This window comes from Periplaneta americana, chromosome 4, assembly GCF_040183065.1.
Source record: "Periplaneta americana isolate PAMFEO1 chromosome 4, P.americana_PAMFEO1_priV1, whole genome shotgun sequence".
In the NCBI taxonomy this organism is placed as follows: Eukaryota; Metazoa; Arthropoda; class Insecta; order Blattodea; family Blattidae; genus Periplaneta; species Periplaneta americana.
Window position 1 is genome coordinate 15187123 of NC_091120.1, and position 24153 is coordinate 15211275.

At 33.6% G+C, this 24153-nt stretch overlaps 1 protein-coding gene across 1 annotated transcript; it reads right to left on the reverse strand.

The window, feature by feature from the left end:
• Positions 1–11678: 11678 nt before the first annotated feature.
• Positions 11679–24153, reverse strand: LOC138697546 (BTB/POZ domain-containing protein KCTD9). Its single transcript, XM_069822879.1, has 8 exons — positions 23950–24153; positions 23732–23853; positions 23344–23604; positions 22460–22617; positions 20026–20249; positions 16960–17155; positions 14776–14909; positions 11679–12019 (listed from the first exon to the last, which is right to left on the reverse strand). Exons 1-8 carry the CDS (start codon positions 23995–23997, stop codon positions 11903–11905), a joined length of 1260 nt encoding a protein of 419 aa, XP_069678980.1. The 5' UTR covers positions 23998–24153; the 3' UTR covers positions 11679–11902.

The window sequence follows — 24153 nt, forward strand, 5'->3', positions numbered from 1 at the left end:
TATTATAGGTTTGTTACATTATCCAATCAAATACAGCTCATCTTAGGGCGTTTATACAGAGTGATTTATATAGAACTGACACATTTCTTTCATTAATTGTTTCAAAACGAATTGTGCTAGCGACAACTTATTATACCTAAAATGTAGAAGAATTTTGGGAGATTATTTACCTCTATAGTAAATGTTGAAAATGTCCTCCATCCTGCATAAGGCACAACTCAACACGTCGTTCCATGTTACTGGCCACTCGTTGGAGGACTCTGTTGTTAGCTTGAATCTCCTGTGTGATGTTGTGCTTCAGATCGTCCAATGTCTGGGGACGTGTGGCGTAAACCCTGTCTTTTAAGTGACCCCATAGAAAGAAGTCCGGTGTTGTCAAATCCGGAGATCTCGGTGGCCACAGGTTCCTGGAAATTATTCGGTCGTCAAAGAAACTTGCAATTAGTTCCATGGATTCATTTGATGTATGGCATGTAGCGCCATCTTGCTGAAAATATCCTTGACTCAGCTATACATCGTCCAGTTGCTCAACAAACTCCATGAAAATTAGTCGGTACTCTGCAGTGTTCACAGTCTGGTTCACTCACTAGAGATCCAGTTGTTTCCAATTTGTTTACCAGTCCCAGTATTGTGTTTCTTTTGGGAGGATTGTGAACGCCAAATTCTCTCTGGTATGCCCTTTGAGTAGCTGTAATTGAATTCGTAATCCAGTATTGCTTCACAAGGAAGAGTCGTTGATTTAATGTGTACTGCATTTTCACGTTGACACAAAATGTCGAAAACAGCTGCCAACAATAGGAATAAAACATAAACATCTGCTCATCTAGTGCTGCCAACAATAGGAATAAAACATAAACATTTGCGCATCTAGTGACAAGGAATCTAAACTCTAGAACATTCTGCTTAATTTGGTGCTAAAATTGGGTCATTGAATGAATTTCCAACGGAATAATTAAAGAAAGAAATGTGTCAGTTCTATATAAACCACTCTGTATTTGTCTTAAGTAACTCTGCATGCCATCAGATATATTATAACTGGAATAAATGTGACACAATGGTGGCATCATGTTAAACCGTTTGAATGTACTTGAAATTTTTTGTATACAGTATCGTTCGGTCTCAAAGCAGTAATATATTCAAATATTTACACAATCTAACATGGGCTCCTGTTTCTCGAATTCCACACAAACAACTCTCAATTATTGATCATTTTTGTGTAGGTGATCTTTATAAATATTACGTCATAAGCTACCTCTCTAGATCACGTGTGGTAAAATGTCTTGCACTATTTTGTTTTGCGCATCTAATGAAATTTAAATAGTCTGTAACTAAAAGAAGGAAGATAAAACTTTTGTTACAAGATAACGTGATAATGTCTTGGGACTTGAAATGCGATCTTGTGAAGGCAAGTAAAAGAAGTTTCAATCTAATTATGTATGAAGTTAATGTGCCTATATTTTGTGCAGCACATGATATGATTTCAACACACTTTGGTGCCTTTTCATGATTATAATTGCAGTGTGTAAGTTTGGAGTATTAACATTCTGCAAGTAGCATAATACTTCAACCAGAAATTATTTCTGAAATTGTACGAGTTGTGTTTGTAAGGCTTTCTCGTCTTGAATGATTAGTTTTGCAGGGAGTCTTGTAGTACAATATATTATAGTGTGTGTGATTCGTTACATGTGATATTGGACATTTTCCATGGTATTTTTGAACTTTGCTTTCAGTTTTATTGTAAAAACTAACTTGAATTATAAAGTGATGTTAGTAGTAAACATCAAATGAGGAAGTCTCACTCTCGTTTTAACATTATAGTATACAAGTTTGTATGAAGTTCCTACTTTTCTACTGAATTTGAAGGCAATGTCTGTAAATATTGCATAAGGAAGGAGACTGATAATTAGAATAAAGATTCTGATATGTGATGCTTTACACGTTTACAGTGTCATTTGTTGCAACCGAAGTGCATTTGAATCTTCATTCCAAACAACCTAACGTTTTATAGTGAAATAGATAAAGATAAGTGTGCATTACGATAATAATTATGTGGCTCACTTAAAAAAAAAATGCAGAACATTTTTCATTTAATTAAATTTTTAACCTACAGCTTTTCTATTTTTATAGAATGTAGATACATCCTTTAGGAACAAAATGTATTTTTTTTTTTTTTTTTTCAGATAATTCCCATCTCCTTTCAGTTCCCTTACATCACCTTGAAACTAGGGCCTGTATACCCCCACATGATAAAAATCTACACCTGCATGTTCGTGAGGGAATCATCATCTTCAAATCTCGTTCTCCAAAAGGATTCCTTCAGTTTACCAAAGAGATTGTAATCACACAGTGCCAGATCAGGGCTGTAAGGCTGATGTTTCAGTGTTGTCCATCCAAGTTTTCTGATCTCTTCCGTGGTTTTGTGACTGAAATGTGGCCGGGCGTTGTGCAACAGCAAAACATATTACTTCTGCCAATGTGGTCGAACACGTATTTATGCTTGAAGTTTCTTTAGAGTTGCTGTAGGCTACATATATATCAGAATTAATGTTTGTTGCGTGTGGCATGATGACTACAAGCAGGAGTCATTTTGAATAAAAAAAACACAGAAGCCATAACTTTTCTTGCCGAAGACGCAGTTTTGTATTTCTTTTTGGGCGAGTTTGCATGATGCCACTCCATTATTTGTCTCTTCGTCTCCAGTTCAAAATGGTACAGCCATGTTCATCTCTTACAATTCTTGCAAGATAGTTATCTCCACCATTCTTGTACTGTTCCTAAAGTTAGCTGCACACTGTTTTTTTTTCTGTCAACATTCTCGAAACTCACTTGACACGAACCTTTTTCAGCCCCAATTGATTCTGCATACACTTACTTCTCCTATTCCAACTTATAGTGATGGGTAATTCTTTCACTGTTACGCGTTTGTCGGCCAGAAATCATGTTGATAATGCGCTGCACATTGTCAGGACTTTGTGCAGTGTGTGGTCTGTTGCTGCGAGGAGAATCCCGAATTTTGGCATGCCCTCTTTCACCAGATAATCTGCTTGCCCATTAACTAACTGTACTGCAATCGACATTAGTATCTCCATACATCATTTACAATATCTTGTGAATGTTTCCCACTGTCATCTCATTCTCACGACACAGGAACTCTGTAACAGTACGTTGATTTTAACAAAATAATGTCGAATGCAGCAGCCATCTTGGAGTGCTATGAAGATGCCACTGATGGTAGTGGTTGAATTAAATTTGAATACAAGCAAGAAGGATGCTTCTATGAACTCCATAATTTGCAAAAGTCTAGAATAAAAATGTAATTTAAAAAAGTTTTGCATTTCTTTTGGAGTGACCTTCATAATTTCTGTCAAAATAATAGATATATATCAAATTAAAAGTTAATCTGTGTAAACTTTTTCAGATAAATAACGTTTCATTATACACTTTGAAGATGACTATGTGCCTTTCATGAAGCAGATCACTAAAACCATGTTGTACGTACTTACATGATGTAAGGTATGAGGGCCTAGTCATTCATAATAGAACAAAGACAACTCAGAAATTGTGACAAATTTGTACACTGTAAATTTTTCATATCAGGTTGAAGACAGTGCATTATAGCTGGGCATTTAACTTACGGTTGGTTGAAAAAATTGTACTTTAATATAATAAATTAGTTTCATTTAAATAATGAACTGGTTTTTCTGTCTCTGATTTACATCGTATTTTTTAGCTTCCTTCTGAATCCCATGTAATTTTCCATTTCTAGGCAGTGAAAGTATTGAAAACTCAACAATAGACTCTCATTTTTAAACTTCTGAGAAAAACAATAGCAAGGTATTATGCAAGATACTAATTTATTACTTGCATTTGCATGCATGTGGGGGGACCTCAGAAACCCATATAAATTACGTCACAGTATATCTGAGGAAATGTACAAATTAAGCAACTGTTTGATTTTACACAAATGTAAGCTACTAATATATTAGAGACAATTATATTATACAAACTTTCCTTCCTTTGCAGCAAACGTGTCCATAATATGTTGTCCGTTGCATGAAGAATAGCACTTTTCATGTTGAGTAAAAAAAAAAAAAAAAAAAAGGGGAATGTTAGATGATTTTGTTTCATGGTTGTACAGAACCAATTTTTTCTAGACTTCATTTAAAAAGAAGACCTTTCCCCACTACAGCTGACACCATAAGTACTCAATGCATTCTTAAAGTATTTCAGCATTGGGAATGTTGCTCTAAAATTGAGTTCGTTGAGGATTTCATAAATGAACATTTCCTTTGAAAGACAGTCTTTGTGGTTTTCTTTCCTGTCCACAAACTATACTAGTTCATTCTTCATTACTATACTGAGTGACAAGATTAGTAGCTGTAGACAAATTCTCAGATGAATTTCAAACATAGCTGGCTCTGGAACCCTAACCATTTTATGACCGTATCATAAGCACATAGTCTAGCTCTGGAACCCTAACCATTTTATGACTATCATAAGCACATAGTCTAGCTCCAGAACCCTAACCATTTTATGACCGTATCATAAGCACATAGTCTAGCTCCGGAACCCTAACAATTTTATGACTATCATAAGCACAGATTCTAGCTCTGGAACCCTAACCATTTTATGACCGTATCATAAGCACATAGTCTAGCTCTGGAACCCTAACCATTTTATGACCGTATCATAAGCACATAGTCTAGCTCTGGAACCCTAACCATTTTATGACTATCATAAGCACATAGTCTAGCTCTGGAACCCTAACTATTTTATGACCATATCATAAGCACATAGTCTAGCTCTGGAACCCTAACCATTTTATGACTATCATAAGCACATAGTCTAGCTCCAGAACCCTAACCATTTTATGACCGTATCATAAGCACATAGTCTAGCTCCGGAACCCTAACCATTTTATGACTATCATAAGCACATAGTCTAGCTCTGGAACCCTAACCATTTTATGACCATATCATAAGCACATAGTCTAGCTCTGGAACCCTGACCATTTTATGACCGTATCATAAGCACATAGTCTAGCTCTGGAACCCTAACCATTTTATGACTATCATAAGCACATAGTCTAGCTCCAGAACCCTAACCATTTTATGACCGTATCATAAGCACATAGTCTAGCTCTGGAACCCTAACCATTTTATGACCGTATCATAAGCACATAGTCTAGCTCTGGAACCCTAACCATTTTATGACTATCATAAGCACATAGTCTAGCTCTGGAACCCTAACTATTTTATGACCGTATCATAAGCACATAGTCTAGCTCTGGAACCCTAACCATTTTATGACTATCATAAGCACACAGTCTAGCTCCAGAACCCTAACCATTTTATGACCGTATCATAAGCACATAGTCTAGCTCTGGAACCCTAACCATTTTATGACCGTATCATAAGCACATAGTCTAGCTCTGGAACCCTAACCATTTTATGACTATCATAAGCACATAGTCTAGCTCTGGAACCCTAACTATTTTATGACCGTATCATAAGCACATAGTCTAGCTCTGGAACCCTAACCATTTTATGACTATCATAAGCACATAGTCTAGCTCCAGAACCCTAACCATTTTATGACCGTATCATAAGCACATAGTCTAGCTCCGGAACCCTAACCATTTTATGACTATCATAAGCACATAGTCTAGCTCTGGAACCCTAACCATTTTATGACTGTATCATAAGCACATAGTCTAGCTCTGGAACCCTGACCATTTTATGACCGTATCATAAGCACATAGTCTAGCTCCGGAACCCTAACCATTTTATGACTGTATCATAAGCACATAGTCTAGCTCTGGAACCCTAACCATTTTATGACCGTAGCATAAGCACATAGTCTAGCTCTGGAACCCTAACCATTTTATGACCGTATCATAAGCACATAGTCTGTCAGACAAAAATTATGAAAGTTTATCAATTACAGAAATGAAACTTCCTATCCAAAACCGTCAGTTCTGTTATAGCTGGGTTTCTGGAGATTTGCTGTAACATTTTTCATTAGCTGAAATAGAAGCTAGTGCATTGAGTTAGCATGAGAACTTTTATATAGTAACAGGGATTTTCTTCGTAAATCGTTAGAATGTTAGTAGGATTTTTAATTTAAATTTCACACCCATCAATTTGTTGTTACCTATTTCATGCAGGAAAAACACTATTGTAGATCCAAAAGAAGAAAGCATCTACAGTAAGAAATTAGAATTACAGTAATGTTTTCTTATGGAGGGATTGCAGAGGTCCCTGGTCCCTGTCTATGGGGCCCCAATCACTCTGCCCTGAGTAGAATTGTAGAGTTTCTGTTTGTCCTTCTGTCTGTCTGTCTATTCATCCATCTATCTAGTAAGAAATAGTGTAAGGCAGGCTCATTTTTTTTTTTAGAAAAAAAGTTTACTGTACTTCATCACACCTTCCCATTATACAGTAAAAGCCATGGTACAAAAACCTAATTCATAGCATATACCAAATACCTTACTATAATAATACCAGACAACTGTATACTAGCAGCATTGACGTGAGTGCAAAATATCACGGACCTGACATCTAGAAAAGCGGCGTGGAATTACGTCCACAAATACAAATATTAACATAGCCGGATTCGGTCTAGTTTAAAACGTGAGTTACTAATGTGGAATAATATATGAAACACTTGAGAAATGTTGAATAATATTTAATGTAAAATTATTATCTTATATCGATGCTGCATATTATGAGAAATATTGCATACTTCATATTACTTTCCGTAATTAATTGTTACATATTTTTTCTTTGCTTTAGCGAGACAAAATCAATTATGACATTAAGAACGAATTTACAATAATGCTTTATATACGCACTGCTGACAACTGCAAAGATAAAATTCATAGTAATATGCTTGTAATAATTAAAGACATGTGGACAACAATAAAACTTAATTTGATAAACCTTAAAATTTCCGATGCATTTTAACTTCTATTCATTTATTAGGTCTAAATAAAAAAGCTAATTTGTATTTTTCTATCAACACAAAGACGAAGGAATTAGGCCAACTAAAGAATGTTGTTGACTCATGTTTTATGATCCCTCAGAAATCGAAAATAAGATTTGGAGCAATTTGTAATGTTGTAATTTTGTGATAATTATAAACAGCACATATTCACCCTGACATTTAAACACAGCACTAATTAATAAAACTATTAACTAGCCCAGCAACGATATACATTGCAGTTGATCACAGCGAGTATCGCCACACCGGCCGCCTAGGTAGCAGCACCAGCATCATTCACGCACAGAACTGCTAGCTGTTCGGTATTATTATAGTAAGGTATTTGCTTATATTATGTTACTTTTCATTCATTCATTCATTCATTCATTCATTCATTTCTGCCCAAAGACAGATCTTTCACTGCAAACTGAGCATTCTTCACTCTTTTCCACCTTCCTGTTTCCACATATGATCCATGCATTTTAATGTTGTCTATCATCTGAATCTTCTAGTCTGAACTGTGTTACAACTAGTGCTGTCGATCGATCAAGATATTTAATCGATTAACTATTTGAATTTAATTGATTAATCGAGCTTGTAGACGTTGTAAATGATATGGGTACAGTTTCAGATACTTTCGAACAATACGCTGGCAGAATGTATATGGTATAAGCGTTTCTGCTGACAGTCGTCTTTAAAACTTTTTGTAGGGCTCCTCATCATGGCTTCAGAAATAGCTGCTTCTCATTGGATTTTGCCTGCGACCTCCTGCATGGTTTTTTTTAAACACAGAACCTGTTTCTACAAATGTTCGATACCACAACATTATGGAATCGTATTAGGTACATTACGCATGTCATACTCATGTCGAAATTCTCTTTGAACTCGTTTAACACACTCAAATTTAACATACCAAAAAATACATCGAGTCTGCTGTTGATTTGCAGACTCTATTTAAATCTATGATTTTCATTTCACATTATGTTGATTTTCATTCTTGCCATGTATGGAAACTCCCATCTTTTAAGCATATTATTATCAGCAAGAAATTTCTCATACTATCATAATAGCTTTATAATTAAGGAGCAGATTCCTATGTAATTAAATATTCTTTTTGCGTGTGATAAAACACAATTAACAAAGTTAAAAATTCCGAACATGAAGTTTCAAGTTTAAAACACATATTTTCACAAAAAAATTATGTAAATACATATTTTCAGGAACATTTCTATTATAAACACATAAATCTTGGAATTTTTTTACTTAAATAATTTTTTTACAAGAACTTTTTAATATTTTAAAACTAAATCAATTATATAACTCAGAAGTACGTTATCTTTTTTAAGAATTCTTGGTTGCTTCGTGTATCTGTGATACATCTTCATAATAGTATCGCCTCAAGTTCTGAGAACTGCTAGGCAGCATATCAGTGTTATTATTAGAGAATAAATTAACATGGACAAGGAGGAGAGATCTTGCAACACATAATTAGGAATGTTTATTGTTGCTGAAGATGATTTCATTCCACGCTTTGTTTGTGAAACACAACAGATAAGAGCTCGGTATGAACATTATTTAATTTAAACAAATCTCTCGCCTCTCGCTCATGTCTATCAATTAAGGCAATATATCTTGTTGTGATTCCCTGTTACTGGGCTTCGTCAATCGATATCCTTCAAGATATACTGAAAGATGCTAGTTTAAAAAACGATTTGGCTTTCCTATTAGCAAATTTAAGCTTTTTGTGTGACACCACAAAAAAACTCGAAACATCCAAAAACCTGTTGTCTGAAACGGGGAGGTGCGTGCCGTGGAAATTAAACTAGACTCGCTACCAGGTTCAGAAGCACAATTACTAAGGGACAAATTCCAGAATGTGTTTGGGAAAAACAGTGGATATAAAAAAATGTGTAAAGTTGCTCAAGTATTGGAGGGTATGCCTGTAGGTGAAATTGATGGTGTTTGTGTTTGTGACATTCCTCTCTTTAAATATGCATGTCTGACGTCCTGTGATGTGGAAAGATCGTTTTCACAGTATAAGTCGTTGTTCATAGATAATCGGCATGCATTTGTGATGGAGAATTTGGAAATGATATTTGTTGTTCACTGCAATTCTCGGCCAACTACTAGCACTCAAGTGTGGTTGGTGAGTACTTAGTATTTTTTTTTTCAAGCTAAGTAAGGTATTATTGTAATTTCATCATCATCATCATCATCATCATCATCATCCTTCACGAATTAGGCCTCTGTAGACCTGTTTCGGCCCCATCTAGCAGTCTTCTTAACGGTCTTCCTGGTCGACGATGTCCTCTAGGTTTATATTGCTTATTGTAATTTAAAAAATATATATATTTTTGTACTTTTTAGCACATAAAAAATAAATATATTTAAATTTTTAGCACATAAAAATCTGCTCCCTATTTATAATAATAAATTAATATTATCCATACCCAAACAGATCAGCTTGTATATTTTTTTTAATCAGATAATTTTCCAATACTGAGTTGAAAGTGAAATAATTGCTCTATTTTTATGCACTTGTATTCGTTATTTCATTTATTCATGTATTTGCATTAAAAATGAAAGCTTTAAGAATACATTTGAACCATAAAATATACAATTCTGAGGAAGGGTGATTAGTCATACATATGGAAGGAAAAAAAAATTACACCATCATAATACGAAGACATTATATACACATACAAGATTTATCAGGTACTACATTTGTTTCTTACATGCTCGTCTCAAAGAGAGACTAGAACTTCATGCAATTATTAAAGAAATTGACAGAGTTAAGTTTCTTTAAAACTTACGGTAATACAGTTTCATATGACTATACTTTTAACATATTCACTGCTGAATTTTGCATAAATATTAATTTATTTCAAACAGAACGAGAATGAATGAGTTAGAATTCAGACTGGTCTAGGATTTATAATAATTTTAAATTTCTTTCTTAGTATATATTTCATAAATATACGTTGTTAGCCTTTGTGCTGAACAAATGAGGATATAAGTGCGAAAAATTCACTTCGTTTCATAATAACATCCAAGAAAATTGGCAGAATCATTAGCTGTTCTAATTATCTTTCATGTTAGCTTTATTTTATGCAGCAGTGCATACATTTTGTATCAAGAAAATATTTGGATATATCAAAGTTGTTAATAATATACACTACCTACATTCAAATTGGAGGCATTAAAAGGACTGTTACATCTCTCAAAACAGGAAATAACTTATATTATGATCAAATAAATCTCTCTTGTTGACAACACAATAAGAGTTCTTTCTAAAACAATATAATGAAATTATAAAATAAGCAAATTTCTCTGGTTGGCACAATAATAACAAAAAAAAAAAATCTTATCGATATAATTAAATTATAAAATGTAAAGACGAGCATCAGCAATAATTTACATATGTGCAAAATAATGTCTTATTTACAATATTTTTATTTCAAATTAATAAAACTTAAGTGCACTGCACTACGTTGTTTATTAAGCACCTTTGAAGGTTTTGATAACACACAAAAGAATAACACTTATTTTGGATTTAGGCTCTGTTAATGGGACATGAAAATCATACATTTATATTTTCTGAACAATTGTAACAAACGAATTTTTGATTTTGTGAAACTGAAAATTCTTTAACATAGAGCAATAAGTTAACAAAAGACCTTTGCATTTAAATGATGTTAGCATTACGATTGTTTTCCATTTCTATTTTAAAGATAAGATAAAGCTGAGACTTATTAACAATCCAGCACAAATCAAGAAAGAAATATCAAATAAAGTTTGCTGGGATGTTCATTTCTTTTAAACATGCTTAACTCCTACTTGTTTGAAACATAATTTTATATATACTGTATTATATATTGTTCTTTGTTCTAAGTAGCTTTTGCCTCTGTAAAAAATAGGAATGTAAATAACTATATGTTTGCATTTTGTACAGGATATATTGTGTTATCAGACATTTTCGTTGTATAGTTTTGTATAGTTGTTTGTTTTCGAGGATTTCCATATTTCTAAGACAATCTCAATGTCAGACTTTGATTTTCCAAACACTAAAGTAAGTCGAATAATTTCGAGGGAAAAATTGTTCCGGAGCCGGGTATCGAACCCGGGACCTTTGGTTTAACGTAGCTCAGTGGTAGAGCCTTGGTATGTTAAACCAAAGGTCCCGGGTTCGATACCCGGCTCCGGAACAATTTTTCCCTCGAAATTATTCAAATCAACTTTACAGGGAGTTATACCTGAAATCTTGATTTGACTAAAGTAAGTCATTCACATTGCTTAGAACTAAATTTAGAAACTAAATGCAGAAATGAAATGAACCCACAAGTCCGGAACCAAGATACCATTCTAAAGCCAATACACAATATTAACAATATTCTGTACCAATTATCAAACGTCTATGACTTTTTTTTTTCTTAATTCGCTTCTAAAAATGAATAATTTTGTATAGTTATACAAGAGAATATTATCTAAGAAACATTTTATAAGAACCAATCGCTTTTCAATACATATTCTAGTGACAGTCATCTCATATAAACTCTAGAAAGTAATCTTTATGTGATTTAATTAACAGAAATAATGAGGTCAAATAGCGTCTTCATTTTTTTTTCTCTCAATATTTGGCAGTATTGCTCCTCTACCTCACACAGTTATACCAAAGAAAATAACTATCAACCACGTATGTTCTCTATGGTTTACATTTAAATTCTGTAGGCAATAAATATGTTAAAAGTTTTAAGGTACAAATAATACGTTCTCACACAGAGAATACAAAATGCTTTACGTTCAGCACTTTTCTTGTGTTCTACATGTACGAAGAATTTTAGTTTATCATAATTTTTCAAATGTAAATTCTTACATACTTAATATATAACAAGTCTTGGTGACAACTTAATTAAACGTAACACTAACGAATTGTTTGAGACATGTGAAGTGGAGTTAACATCAGTTCAAATGCTGCATCTTTTAAATTTGCTCCACGTAAATTGGCTTCGTGTAAATCACTTCCAGACAAATCACAATTCTGAAACAGAAAAACAATAGAAATTATTTTTTCAAAGGCATAATGGTCCGTTAAGTACAATATCAATTAATCAATACTTAACCGCCCTATTTGTAGCATCTTTAATCTGATTCCGAAACGGTTACCGCAATACTAGAAGAGATCGTGCCGTCCCCCTCTTCATACATGTCTTTACAACATATCATTCTGCATACAACTTGGTGGCTACATTACCCAATTTTATTACTTGTTTTAAGTTATATCATGATTTTAATATTGTTTTTAACTAGTTAAGACCAGTGTTCACTTTGTTAACATGTTTTGCTCGACCTGAGGATGCCAATATGCTTGGCGAAAACGTTTGTCATCAAAATATATGTAATGTTACTTTTGGTATAATATAGAATTTTATGTATTTCTCTTTGTTAAGTATTGACTGAATTACATTCCTCTATTAATTAATAGAAATTATGTTTTCTCCCATAACTAGAAGTTGCTGACAAATTTTGTTAATTTTTAAATATTATATTAGTGAGAACACAAAACATGGATATTTAAAGCAAATTAAATTTCATATTCAGGGTGTCTACCGAAAATTTGAAACAAAAATTAGTTTCAGTTATCACAACTTAATTACCATATATTTCCGAATGTAAGGCACACCCCAAATTCAAGATATAATGAAGTAAAAAAAAAAAAAAAAGTTTCCCGCATATAAGGCTCACTACAAAATAAAAAATGTACGATAGAAAAGCAAAAAGTTACGAGCAGATCGCCAAAATATTTTAGTATACGTAATAAGTTTAATGTTCTCTCTTCTGTTTGCTATCATGTTTTTTAAACAGTCTCTATCAAGCATACATTGTTGAGTATTATCATGTCGTAAGACTTCCTTCGATTTCAAACAGTAATTCAACTACACCAGTTTTCAGGACATGTTATATTTCTGGCTGAGGCAATGAATACGATTCTGAATTTCAGAGAAACTATGGAAATTTATTGAGAACAGCATTTTCATGTTTTCTTTCATATAACTTTAGGAATCAAAAATATATGAAGAGTTCGCGGGAAAAATGATGAATGTCACAGTTTTGTTAAGGTTGATGTCATTATCTAATTCAATGGATCACTGCGAAATTCAATGCTGTTCTTATGAAAAATGGTAAAAAGGAGAATTATCACCACGAATACAGTAATCCTTTCCTTTATTTTCCATAGAAACAGCACTACATCCCGCAGTTATAGACTCAATTAGATCATTATGTAATCCTTAACAGAAATGTGACATTCATCATTTTTCCCGCGAACTCTTCATATTTTACACATCTTACCTGTATTTTGTAACCAATTTCTGTAATTGTAATGCTTTGACTACATATACTGTTTACGGAGTGGATTGTAGAAACACAGTGCAATAGTTTATTGATATATGGAATGTCTGAAGTAGATTTTTCTAACAGCAAACATGGTTACAGAATGGAAACTATAAAATGAAACAAATTAATTTAACAACATCTAAATTGTAGGACAATAACAAGTGTTTACATTTATAGGTCATATTCTACCTCACTTCGATTATTGCGACGTTTTGTTCAGTGATCTCAGGATTGATTCCGCTCAGAAACTACAGCATGTTCATAATGCGTGCGTCCGCTTCATTTGTAATGTTCGATACTATGATCATATCTCACCTTCTTTCGAGAAGTTATCATGGCTTAGGTTACATGACAGGAGAAATCTGCACTCACTTTCTCTCTTATATCGAATTATGCACACTTCATCCCCCTATTATTTATTCGCTCGTTTTCATACTCCCTCTCGCTATCATAATATTAATACTCGATCACAACGCAATAACACGCTAGAAATTCCACTTCACACATCATCTCTGTATTCCTCATCTTTCACTGTTGCTACCTCTCGTCACTGGAACTCTCTGCCGCTTGAAGTCAAGGGTTGCCGAACATTGAAATCTTTCAAATCCAAGTTAGAAAATTATCTTATGACGAGTTGCCAAACTAACTTACTATTATGACAAGTGTTGTATTGCATGTTTCCACGTACTCTCATTTTTTATGTTCTAGTGATATTTAACTTATTTTATATTTCTGCTTTTCATATTTTCCGATAATGGTATATCTATAATGTGATAAGCTGAGCTATATATAATCATAAATTTCCTTACTGTGTGTACTTAAAAATATTCTATGCTTTGTACTGCACTATTTTATTACTATTATTATTATTATTATTACTACTACTATTCTTATTTTTTATCATCATTATTATTATTATTATTATTATCATTATCAATAATTGTCTTATTTTTTTTTATACTTTGTATGCCTCATTTATTTTGACCTACTGTTCACATTTTATTATGCTTTTTCCTTTCTTTCTGTATGTTATATTATATTATGTCTGATTTCTACTTACTTGTTGTTTACATTTTATTATTATTATTATTATTATCTTATTCAGTTTTGCGTGTAAAATTGTAGTGTGCTTTGTAAATTTGTAGTGTTTTTTGTAACTCAGTTTTACTCCTGGTTGAGTGTTAGAGAAGGCCGTATGGCCTTAACTCTGCCAGGTTAAATAAATAATTATTATTATTATTATATACACAGCATATAACATTTAGTGTATTCTGAAAAGTGACTCTTCATAATACTGATCGTAAAGAGACTTATAAATATTACTAATTTCTGTCGGATTAAGTAGGATCTTGATTCCAGTGTTTCTATACACTTCAAATTCTTATGCCATGCGATGCTTGCCTCAAGGTCAGCTCCTGCCAACACTGCTGCCCGCAAATCACAGTTCTGAAGATTAGCATTCTTGAGTGTAGCCACACGAAGGTTCACACCAGCCATATTGCTACCTTCTAAGTTTGCACCCTTCAAGTTGACACCTAAATAAAAGCAAGTAATAATGAAATTATAAGACTTGATTTAACCCTTAACTGTTACAGTTACGAAAAATCATACAACTAATTTGAGTGGTCCTTGGAATTACTTTATTTTACCATCAAATCACCACAATTTTTTTACGTAACCTAGTGCAATTGTATTGCTGAATGGTTGTAATAAAAGAAATTACTTTTTTTATCGTTAAATATAGGCCTATTTGTTCGAGTCTTATTGAGTCTTAAAATAACAAAAGTTTGATACACTACATATTATGTCTGGCAATGCAGCTTCTTTTGAAATCGTATGCTACATCAACAATCACACTTGGAATGACAGAGAATGTGCTGAGTGAACACAAGTAGTTCATCTCTTTGTTGTTATGCCAGTTTGCTTGTGGCTTAGTATTGAGTTGACTATGTAACAACAAAAAATTACAAAATACAAAAGAAATACCAAAAGACATTAGAGATGCATGTGATGAATACAATAGTTGTGCTTTAAGCCTTTACTGTGGAGCACAATTTCCTCTGCTTTTGCCACTGCATACATCAAATTCTGGTAGTAACAAGAATTCTGGGAAGGGAGATAATTGAGAACTGTATTTAAGATAATCGAACTATTTATGGTATTTTCGTGTTGTACCTTCTGTATATGTGGTTCCTTTTGCGTAAGTATATATGCACTCTACATTCCATTTTATAGGCCTACAGCTCTAAGGAAAGTTTGCTTTTCCCACTTTTATAATCAGTAGTATAAAGAAATGTAAGAAGTATAGTTAACTTCAGTTATAAACAGATCTACTATACAATCAATAGTGTAAAGAAATATATGGGCTATTCCATCTCAAATCGATCAAAATATAGAGAAAATTGACCTTGCAATTTTTAAATACAATGAAACTTTTTCTGTCCGTAGACAACTGTGATACAATGCTTTGTGCAAAGTTTGAGGCATCAGAACTTCATAGTGTTTAAATTAATAATATTTAAATTTATTGTATTTTCATAAAATTAGCAACTTTAAACTGTTTTGGCTCCGAAACCCTTTCACCCAATGATCAAACTCATGGTTTATTTTGATGCTGAGAAGTTAAAGTTTATATTGACATGTAAACAGTTTTTCTTACTTTTTATAGAAATGGAGAAATTTAGATTTTTCTTCATTAAGACGCCTTTGGCCACGAAAAAATACTTTTAAAATATATGGTTAGATTTCGCATTGAAAGTACAAATAAACACATATTTTTTGCTGGTGGTACGTTGATAAGAAAGTATTGAAAATATCAAATAAAGAAAATAAATAGTACGCGCATGAAGTAACCAGCTGACTGTAGGTAGTCGAGACAAGCAAGGCTAGGAGACAAACGCGTGATGTGTCGTCTAGCAGTCATGGCTCGGCTAGCTTTATCACAAGTTTTCATAAACACAGGAGTAAAATGACTCGCAATGCTCGCTTATCTTCATCTCTCGGCCAGTGCTTGCGGTACTGCGCCGTTCAAGTCTAGGCATGTGAAAATAATTTATTTAATACCCTCGAAACTTATTGCCGAGCCATTAAGCAAACAATGCCGAATCCCTCTTAATAATGCGAAGTTTTTTCTCAATATTTTTTTACATTTTTACAAATGACCAAAAAGCCTAAAAGCAAGTAAATTCAGATTATCTGTCTCTCTGTGTACAATAAAAAATACTTCTTAACATAACCTACCAAATGTCAGCTTCAAAATAAGCTCTCGTTCAATGTTCTGCAGTAAATGGTTCCAGAATTCTGAGCGCTGAAAGAGGCTTGTTTTTATAAAATACGCTAAATTTATCGCTCAATAATACAAAAACCGTTTGACTTTCGGTAGTATATTTTTGAAAATGCACTCCCCTCAGCACCTTGTATAAGTAGGGAAAAAATTAGAGTATAAAAAAATGCGAGGTTTTTACTGATCGATTTCATATGGAATATCCCATATGAACTACAGTCAACTCCCATTAAGATTAAAAGCATCTACTTCCTATATAAAATCAGTCTTTGTAATGCAGTGGCCTTCTCTGTTTTACAAACCTTCCATATTAGCCCTACTGCCTGCGGGATCTTCGAAGTTGCAGCCTCTCAGATTTGCACCTTCCAGATTCGCACATAGCATTTTCACTCCTAGAAGTTGTGCACCCTCTAGTTGTGCGTGTGATAGATCAGCTCTCTCCAGGCAACACCAGCTAAGATTTGCTCCAACCATTCGACATCCATGAAGACATGCATACTGCAGTCACAAAAAAATTAATACACTCCTTCAAATACAAAAGATGTCATTTGCGTTAATGAGCATAAGCTATCTCATTTTGAGTAAAACTCACAATCTTGATTTATATATTAATGAAAAGTATGTGGATAAGATTTCTGGCTTTCCTGGTAATTGGATTGTACAGAAATATTTTGGTTTGTCAACTGTGTTGAAAATTAACATCTCCACAACGTTTGGAACTATGTAATAATTCCATGCAAATGCATGTTTTTATAGGAACATGGGACATAGGTTAAACTTAGTGCTTATCCATTTCATTAATTTTCGGTTCCAAATATGTGTACTTTTTCCGTGCATATTTGCATGTTTTGGCCTTTTTTGGGGATAAAAACATGCATAATGCATATTTAAGAAACTTTTAGTTTAATAATGCATATAATACATATTATATTCAGTTTAAATGCATGTTTTAATGGTTTTGAGTGGACACTCATTTCTCGATTTTTATAACCCTCATTTGTTTCAGAAAAAGAAAAGAAAAAAAAAAACAACTAAATAACAGAAAAAGGTTTATTCAAGTTTGTAGGTACCCATAACTTTTTGCAATGCAGAGAGGTCATTCTCTGTCTACAAAAACATATTGACTGACAAGCACACAAACCTCACAAAAATCAATTTAGAAATGTTGTCAGTTGTCAACTGCGCAAAAAAAAAAAAAAAAAAAAAAAAAAAAAAAAAAAAAAGTGAAGTGAAATAAATTTGGAATAAAAATGAAAGTGCATATTTTAATACATTTTTTTTCGCTTGATCATGCATATTTTGGGATTTTATAGTGCATGAAATTCTCGTCTCTAGTAATAATACAACCCTAACTGAAACGTCCAAGCAGTTCTGAAACTTCCAGTAGGCCTAATGAATTCAAATTCAGAAGGTGATACAGTGGAAAATTCTCCAAGGCTCAAAATTTTCTTCCCAAACATTTAAAGTACATCGAAACTGTTTTACTGTAAATCTAACCCATTTTCGTGAAGTTTATCAATATGTATAATATTAAATTATTTCATTCTTAAAAAAATTCCCTGCATATAATGTATCAAAATGTTTAATATTGAATCCTTAGTGTAATTTTGCTAATGAAACTGACAGAACTATTTCATTTTTCGCGAATGAATACATTTGTTCTGTAAACATTTCTAAGCAGGACATAATACGAGGCACGTCCGGAAGGTAAGCTTTCCTGGGGTTGTTTACAGAAATAAAACACAGTTTTTTGAAAAGATTTATTGGAGCAGATACAACAATTGTCGAGCTATTTTTCAATATACTCCCCACCAGAATTGAGACATCTGTCATACCGTGGGATCAACAGAGAAGAGTAGACATCTGTCACACACTGGTTCCGATCCCAGGTGGCAGACTTCTGTGACACAGGGATACAAATGTTGATCCCACAGTATGATAAATATCTCAATTCCGGTCAGGAATATGTTGAAAAACAGCTCAATGATTGCTATATCTGTGCCAATAAATCTTTCCATGAAATTGTGTTTTATTTCTGTAAATGGTCCCAGGGAAACTTACTTTCTGGATGGTCCTTATAATTATTGTGTAGAATTTCACAGGCCATCAAAAATTGCATTGTTGTAGCGTATTTAAATGTGAACAAAAGCAGAATTACTACAGTATATTAAAACAGTAATTTTTGGACAATTCAGAGGACTTCCTGAACTAACTTCGCTTGGCTAAATTTAATTAAGTCTTCTTTAGATGACAAAATTGGTGTGTCCAAGGCCCCTCTATATACACACTCACTGGCACAAAAATGTAATACCTAACTTTTTTTTAATTTAAGGTATTCATACAAATTGCTGCATATGTTTGTGAGTAGAAAACAATAGAATTGTTAATTAACAAAATGTCCATAAAATGTCAGTATATTATTGTGGTAACCAAAATATTTTCACTAGGTTGATATGGTCATCTTTGACAGAGGAACAGAGGTTAAGGTGTTCAAGAATTAGGTGCTTAGGAAAATATTTGGGGTTAAGAGGGATGATGTTACAGGAGAATGAAGAAAGTTACACAACGCAGAACTGTATGCATTGTATTCTTCACCTGACATAATTAGGAACATTAAATCCAGACGTTTGAGATGGGCAGGGCATGTAGCACGTATGGGTGAATCCAGAAATGCATACAGAGTGTTAGTTGGGAGACCAGAGGGAAAAAGACCATTGGGGAGGCCGAGACATGGGAAGATAATATTACAATGGATTTGAGGGAGGTGGGATATGATTGTAGAGACTGGATTAATCTTGCTCAGGATAGGGGCTGATAGTGAGCCCATGTGAGGGTAACAATGAATCTCCGGGTTCCTTCAAAGCCATTTGTAAGTTGTAAGGTATGGTCATCAATAGCATTAATTTAGATCTTACAATAAAAAGTAAGAAAACTTAAGTGTTTAGCTCTTTGTGCCAATGAGCATATTATAAAAGTGCGATGTTTTAAAATTGAATGCATTTTTTACAGCATATTGCCGTCATGTGGTACTAATATAAAATAATCTGAATTTAAAATTAACGAAAGCCCTTGTTTTCAGTCCTATATAGATCAGTCAATATAATAGTGGCCCTCTATCACATAATGAGAATCTGACTGTATATTATAAGCTGCACACGCCACCATTTTACGCGTACTTTACCAGTACTAATCTGTAATGACACGATCTAATCTCAGCAAAACAAAACAACAACAATAATAATAATAATAATAATAATAATAATAATAATAATAATAATAAATGTCAGTGCAAAGCATTATGGGGAAAAAAGCTCTATGGCTTATTAAATCTACCCACCCCCGTCTTTATTTCAACATAATAGATATACCTTGAAATTAATATAGCGGAGATCTAGACGTGAAAGATCAGAGCCCGCAAGATTGACTCCTTGAAACCTTAGTTCAGCCGTGTATGGAGTTAAAATCAGGGCATTGACCACATCTCGTCTTGTCAGAGGAACATTATCACGTGAGCGCTGACTGCTCTGAATTAACGATTCCAACTGTGGAATTAGAGACTCGATCCCAAAGAATCTGGCTTCTTCCAGAACTCCTACAAGTAATAAATGAAAGTGCAGATAAGTTTGTCTTCAGTGTTGATTTATGAAGAGAAATGCCTACATACAGTAAACAAAGGGGAAAAATAAGTTAGAGCATTGTAAATAAACATTTAGTAGAACTATAAGCGTACTATGAAAATATACATATCATTAAACACGTCCAGAAAGTAAGTACCATGTGGCAACTACAGTAAGTAGGCACGAAAAAATTTGTCTTGCATTATTCTTAAGAAAGAGTTTGCTTAATTTCTTGGCTTTCAGGTAGCCAGTATATTGATGGTTGTTTACTTTCTGGTATCAGAGGGAATATCCACGTTTCATCAGTGATAATCTTTTCAAAAACTCAGTTCCTCCTGCTCCAAGAATTCTCATGCTTTTTGTTTCATGAATGTATATAAGCATTTTGAATACCCATCATGAAACACGTTGTGTTCCATCACAATTTCACGCAAGAATCACGAAACTGCAGTGACAATTCCGGAGTCATTGACTATCAATCTGAACGAATTTCCTCATCAACTTCCTGCGTTGTTAAGAATGGTTGGCCATTGTGCTCCTTGTCAAGAATATTCTTCCTTCCTTCACTGAACGTCCTAACCCATTTCCTCAACATATCTTCACTCACTACACCTGTAGACTTCATAAATTTGATGGTCAATTTCATTTCAGCTAATTCTTGTGACGTTCAGAAACCTGATTACTAGACCTCGGACTTTCAGGTCCTAAAAATCTTAAATTAGGTACCTAAAATAGGTTCTAAAATTACAAAAATAGGTGAACAAAAAATGACATTATTTCATTTCCCATTACAAATTAGCCGAAACATTTGACATTATTTCATTGTACATGTCAATAATTAGAGCCAGAGTAAACAACTAACACTTTTTCTAAGTTTTCCATTGAGAAACTGCATCGCTTCTCAGATAACACCATCTTATATGCCGAAAATGAGCGTTCCACATCAACTGATGGCACCAGAGCATATTTAAATGTTGGTATTAGATGCAAGGGAACAGCACATTCATGTTCAGGTGCTTTGCCAGCCAAGATGTCAGCAACTGTGCGGAGAACTGTCAGTCCTGGGTGTTTTTGAAGCACTGATTTGAGTTTTTCAGAAACTTTTTCACCAACATAACCAGGAACCATGTTGATTTTTCCTGTCACCTCTTCTATCAATCCCAGTTGCGTGTAGACCGGTTTGCCTGAAGACTCTAAGAGCATTAATAATGGGGACCAGAAATATATAATGTGATTTGATGAATGCAATATCCCGGGCAATTGTTGGGTCCTGCAGAAGTTTTTTAGCTGACTGGCATACAGAATTACACAGCGTTCCCATATTACCAACTGTAGAAATTGGGAAATGTATAATTAGGTAAAAATAGTTTCTAACGTGAAATTAGGTATTTTTAGGTTGTATAGGACCACCATTTTCGAACATATATTTCCATAATTCGTATATATATATACAACTTTTCTTTTGTATATATATCTTGAGGAACAAAATAGGTTTTTACCTAAAATCCGAGGTCTACTGATTACCAATCAAATTTCACAACTCGTGGGTAGACAAATTATTTTAAACAGAGCAAGATTGGCAAAAAAAAATATAATTTTAATATTGACCAGAATAGTGGACAAAATTGGTTTAAATTGGCCAAATGTGGTCAAAATGGGTGAGACTGTAATTTTCCATTTGAATAAACTACTTATCTTTTATAAATTTAAATTCAAACTAAAGTCAGTTAGGCCTACAAAAGTTAGACAATTAAAAACCACCCACTGGTCAAAACTAGCCAAGCCTAAAACACAGCCACCAACTCAGAGCTAACCTCAACTTAATCAGAAAAAGAAAATATTGACCCACTTTGTTCTTGAGGGGAAAGAAGTGACTACGCATTACAGCTCTGCTATTGCCTAATGCACAAGAGATGTGCGGATGGTACTTACTTTTTGGACGCGCCTCATAAGTTGTCTTTACTTTGTTTAGCACTCTAGAGTAAACATTTTAACCTTATTGGTCAAGAAGTGTAGTAGTCTGGAGTGACTGTCCCGCCAAAACTGATTTCTATGGTAGCAGTGTTACAGAAATATGAACATGTATCTTTCTATCTAAGATTCTCTTTAATTTCTGAATTAGTTATGTTAGTGGCAAACTGCTTGAAACTTTCAGTGTTTCAAATGGATAAGCAATACAACTCACCCTCAGGATTAACATTGTTATCAAAAATTAGCTGTCCATTTCGAAGGTAATTCAAAATTGGTTCAAAATACGTAGGGCTACGGTCAATGAGGTATGCTCCATTTTTATCAACATTACTTGGTGTCATTATGAAGCCGTTGTCTCCCTCTGCAAACATTCTGTTGAATGACATCAAGTGTTAAACATGTAATACAAAATGCATGCATCTCTGTGTGCTTGTATTAGTGCCACAGTGTTCTCATATAGCCTAGACTATATACCAAAATATGCAAGTTATACAGATTTATAACAGTACCTGAGTTAGGAACGTATTGTTATAGGAAATGTTTTAAGTCCAGTCCCTATTGTACCAATAATTTTGCCATTGTATGAGAGAAATGTTAATTTCAAAATATTTAAAGAGGAAAGGTACCAGTAAGGTGCATCTACACGATTCAACTTTTCTTTCAACTTTACACATTCAAGCAATGCATGCAAGATTAATATTTAATATTAATATAGCCTATATACGTAGTGAAGATAACGTTCAAAACGGTGCACCTGTAGACACAATAATCTTCATGCATCTTAATTGAACGCACGTTTTAAACTTCATTCTTTAAATATTTTTCCCAGATTGTATGCATACGCATATGGAAAATTGAACCTGTAGATGCAGCTGTACTGCATACCACCAAAAAAAAAGCACTGATTTTATATATATATAAGTGGACCACCATTTCTAAAGCAGTATCATGTGCTGATAACAGTACCAAACTAAAATTGAATAATTGAATTGTAACACTCCTAACAATATTACTTGTAAAACTTGTATTTCTATACTTTTATTCTCTACTGGTACAGACTATATCAATTCTATAGGCCTAATAACATAATTTACAAACCTTGCTAACATGCTCATCGGTTCTTTAGTCATTAAAGTACTTCTTGATGTTGTAAAATATTTTCCGCCAACATTTAAAGTGACCCATTCAGAATTTATTTTTGAACATACTGGGACACTGTCTTCATTTGCAGTTACAAATGTTGAAGAAGATGATGAAACACTGCTACCGGTAACATTTGCTGCACAAGGGGTACTTCTAATCGATGACCCAATTGGAATAAAATTCTCACTTTCAGCTACATACAGAATGTCATCATCCCTGGAAAATAAAATGCTATAATAATAAAAGTGTCAAAAACAATACTTTTAAAGACATTAATTTCATGACCATATCTGTCATGTTCAAAATATGTTACAATAAATAGTTGTAGCACAAAATAACTCACCGAATTAATTTCAAATCGTCTATCTCACCACCCTGAGGCGTGAACAGCCGTTTAGCAACAATTCCGAACTTGCTACTGGCTGACGACAGTAACTCTTCGAGAGAATGAGTAACCAATATAACCTAAAATAATTATATCAGGACAATTTTATTACTAAATATTTAACAAACGATTAAGACAGGACAATTTTAAGAGAATGCAGATTCTATCCTACATACCTTCCCATCAACTTCTGATCCATTTCTAAACACAATAACTCTCTTCATAATTCGACAGCGAAATGAAGTTTGTTGTTAATACGGAAGTGACACATACAACACCTCCTCAAAACAGTCCCTCCTCCACTTCTGATAGCCCTCTCGCTTTAAATTTACAAACACCTTCACGCCGTTCACCTTTTCACACTTGCATCAACCATAATT

Excerpts from the sequence above, each read along its gene's own strand:
- LOC138697546 (XM_069822879.1), bottom strand. The coding sequence starts at position 23,997 with ATGAAGAGAGTTATTGTGTTTAGAAATGGATCAGAAGTTGATGGGAAG. Across the intron at positions 23,605-23,731 it reads GACGATTTGAAATTAATTCG|GGATGATGACATTCTGTATG; the intron begins GTGAGTTATTTT and ends TTTATTTTCCAG. Across the intron at positions 17,156-20,025 it reads TCCGCTATATTAATTTCAAG|TATGCATGTCTTCATGGATG; the intron begins GTATATCTATTA and ends TTGTGACTGCAG.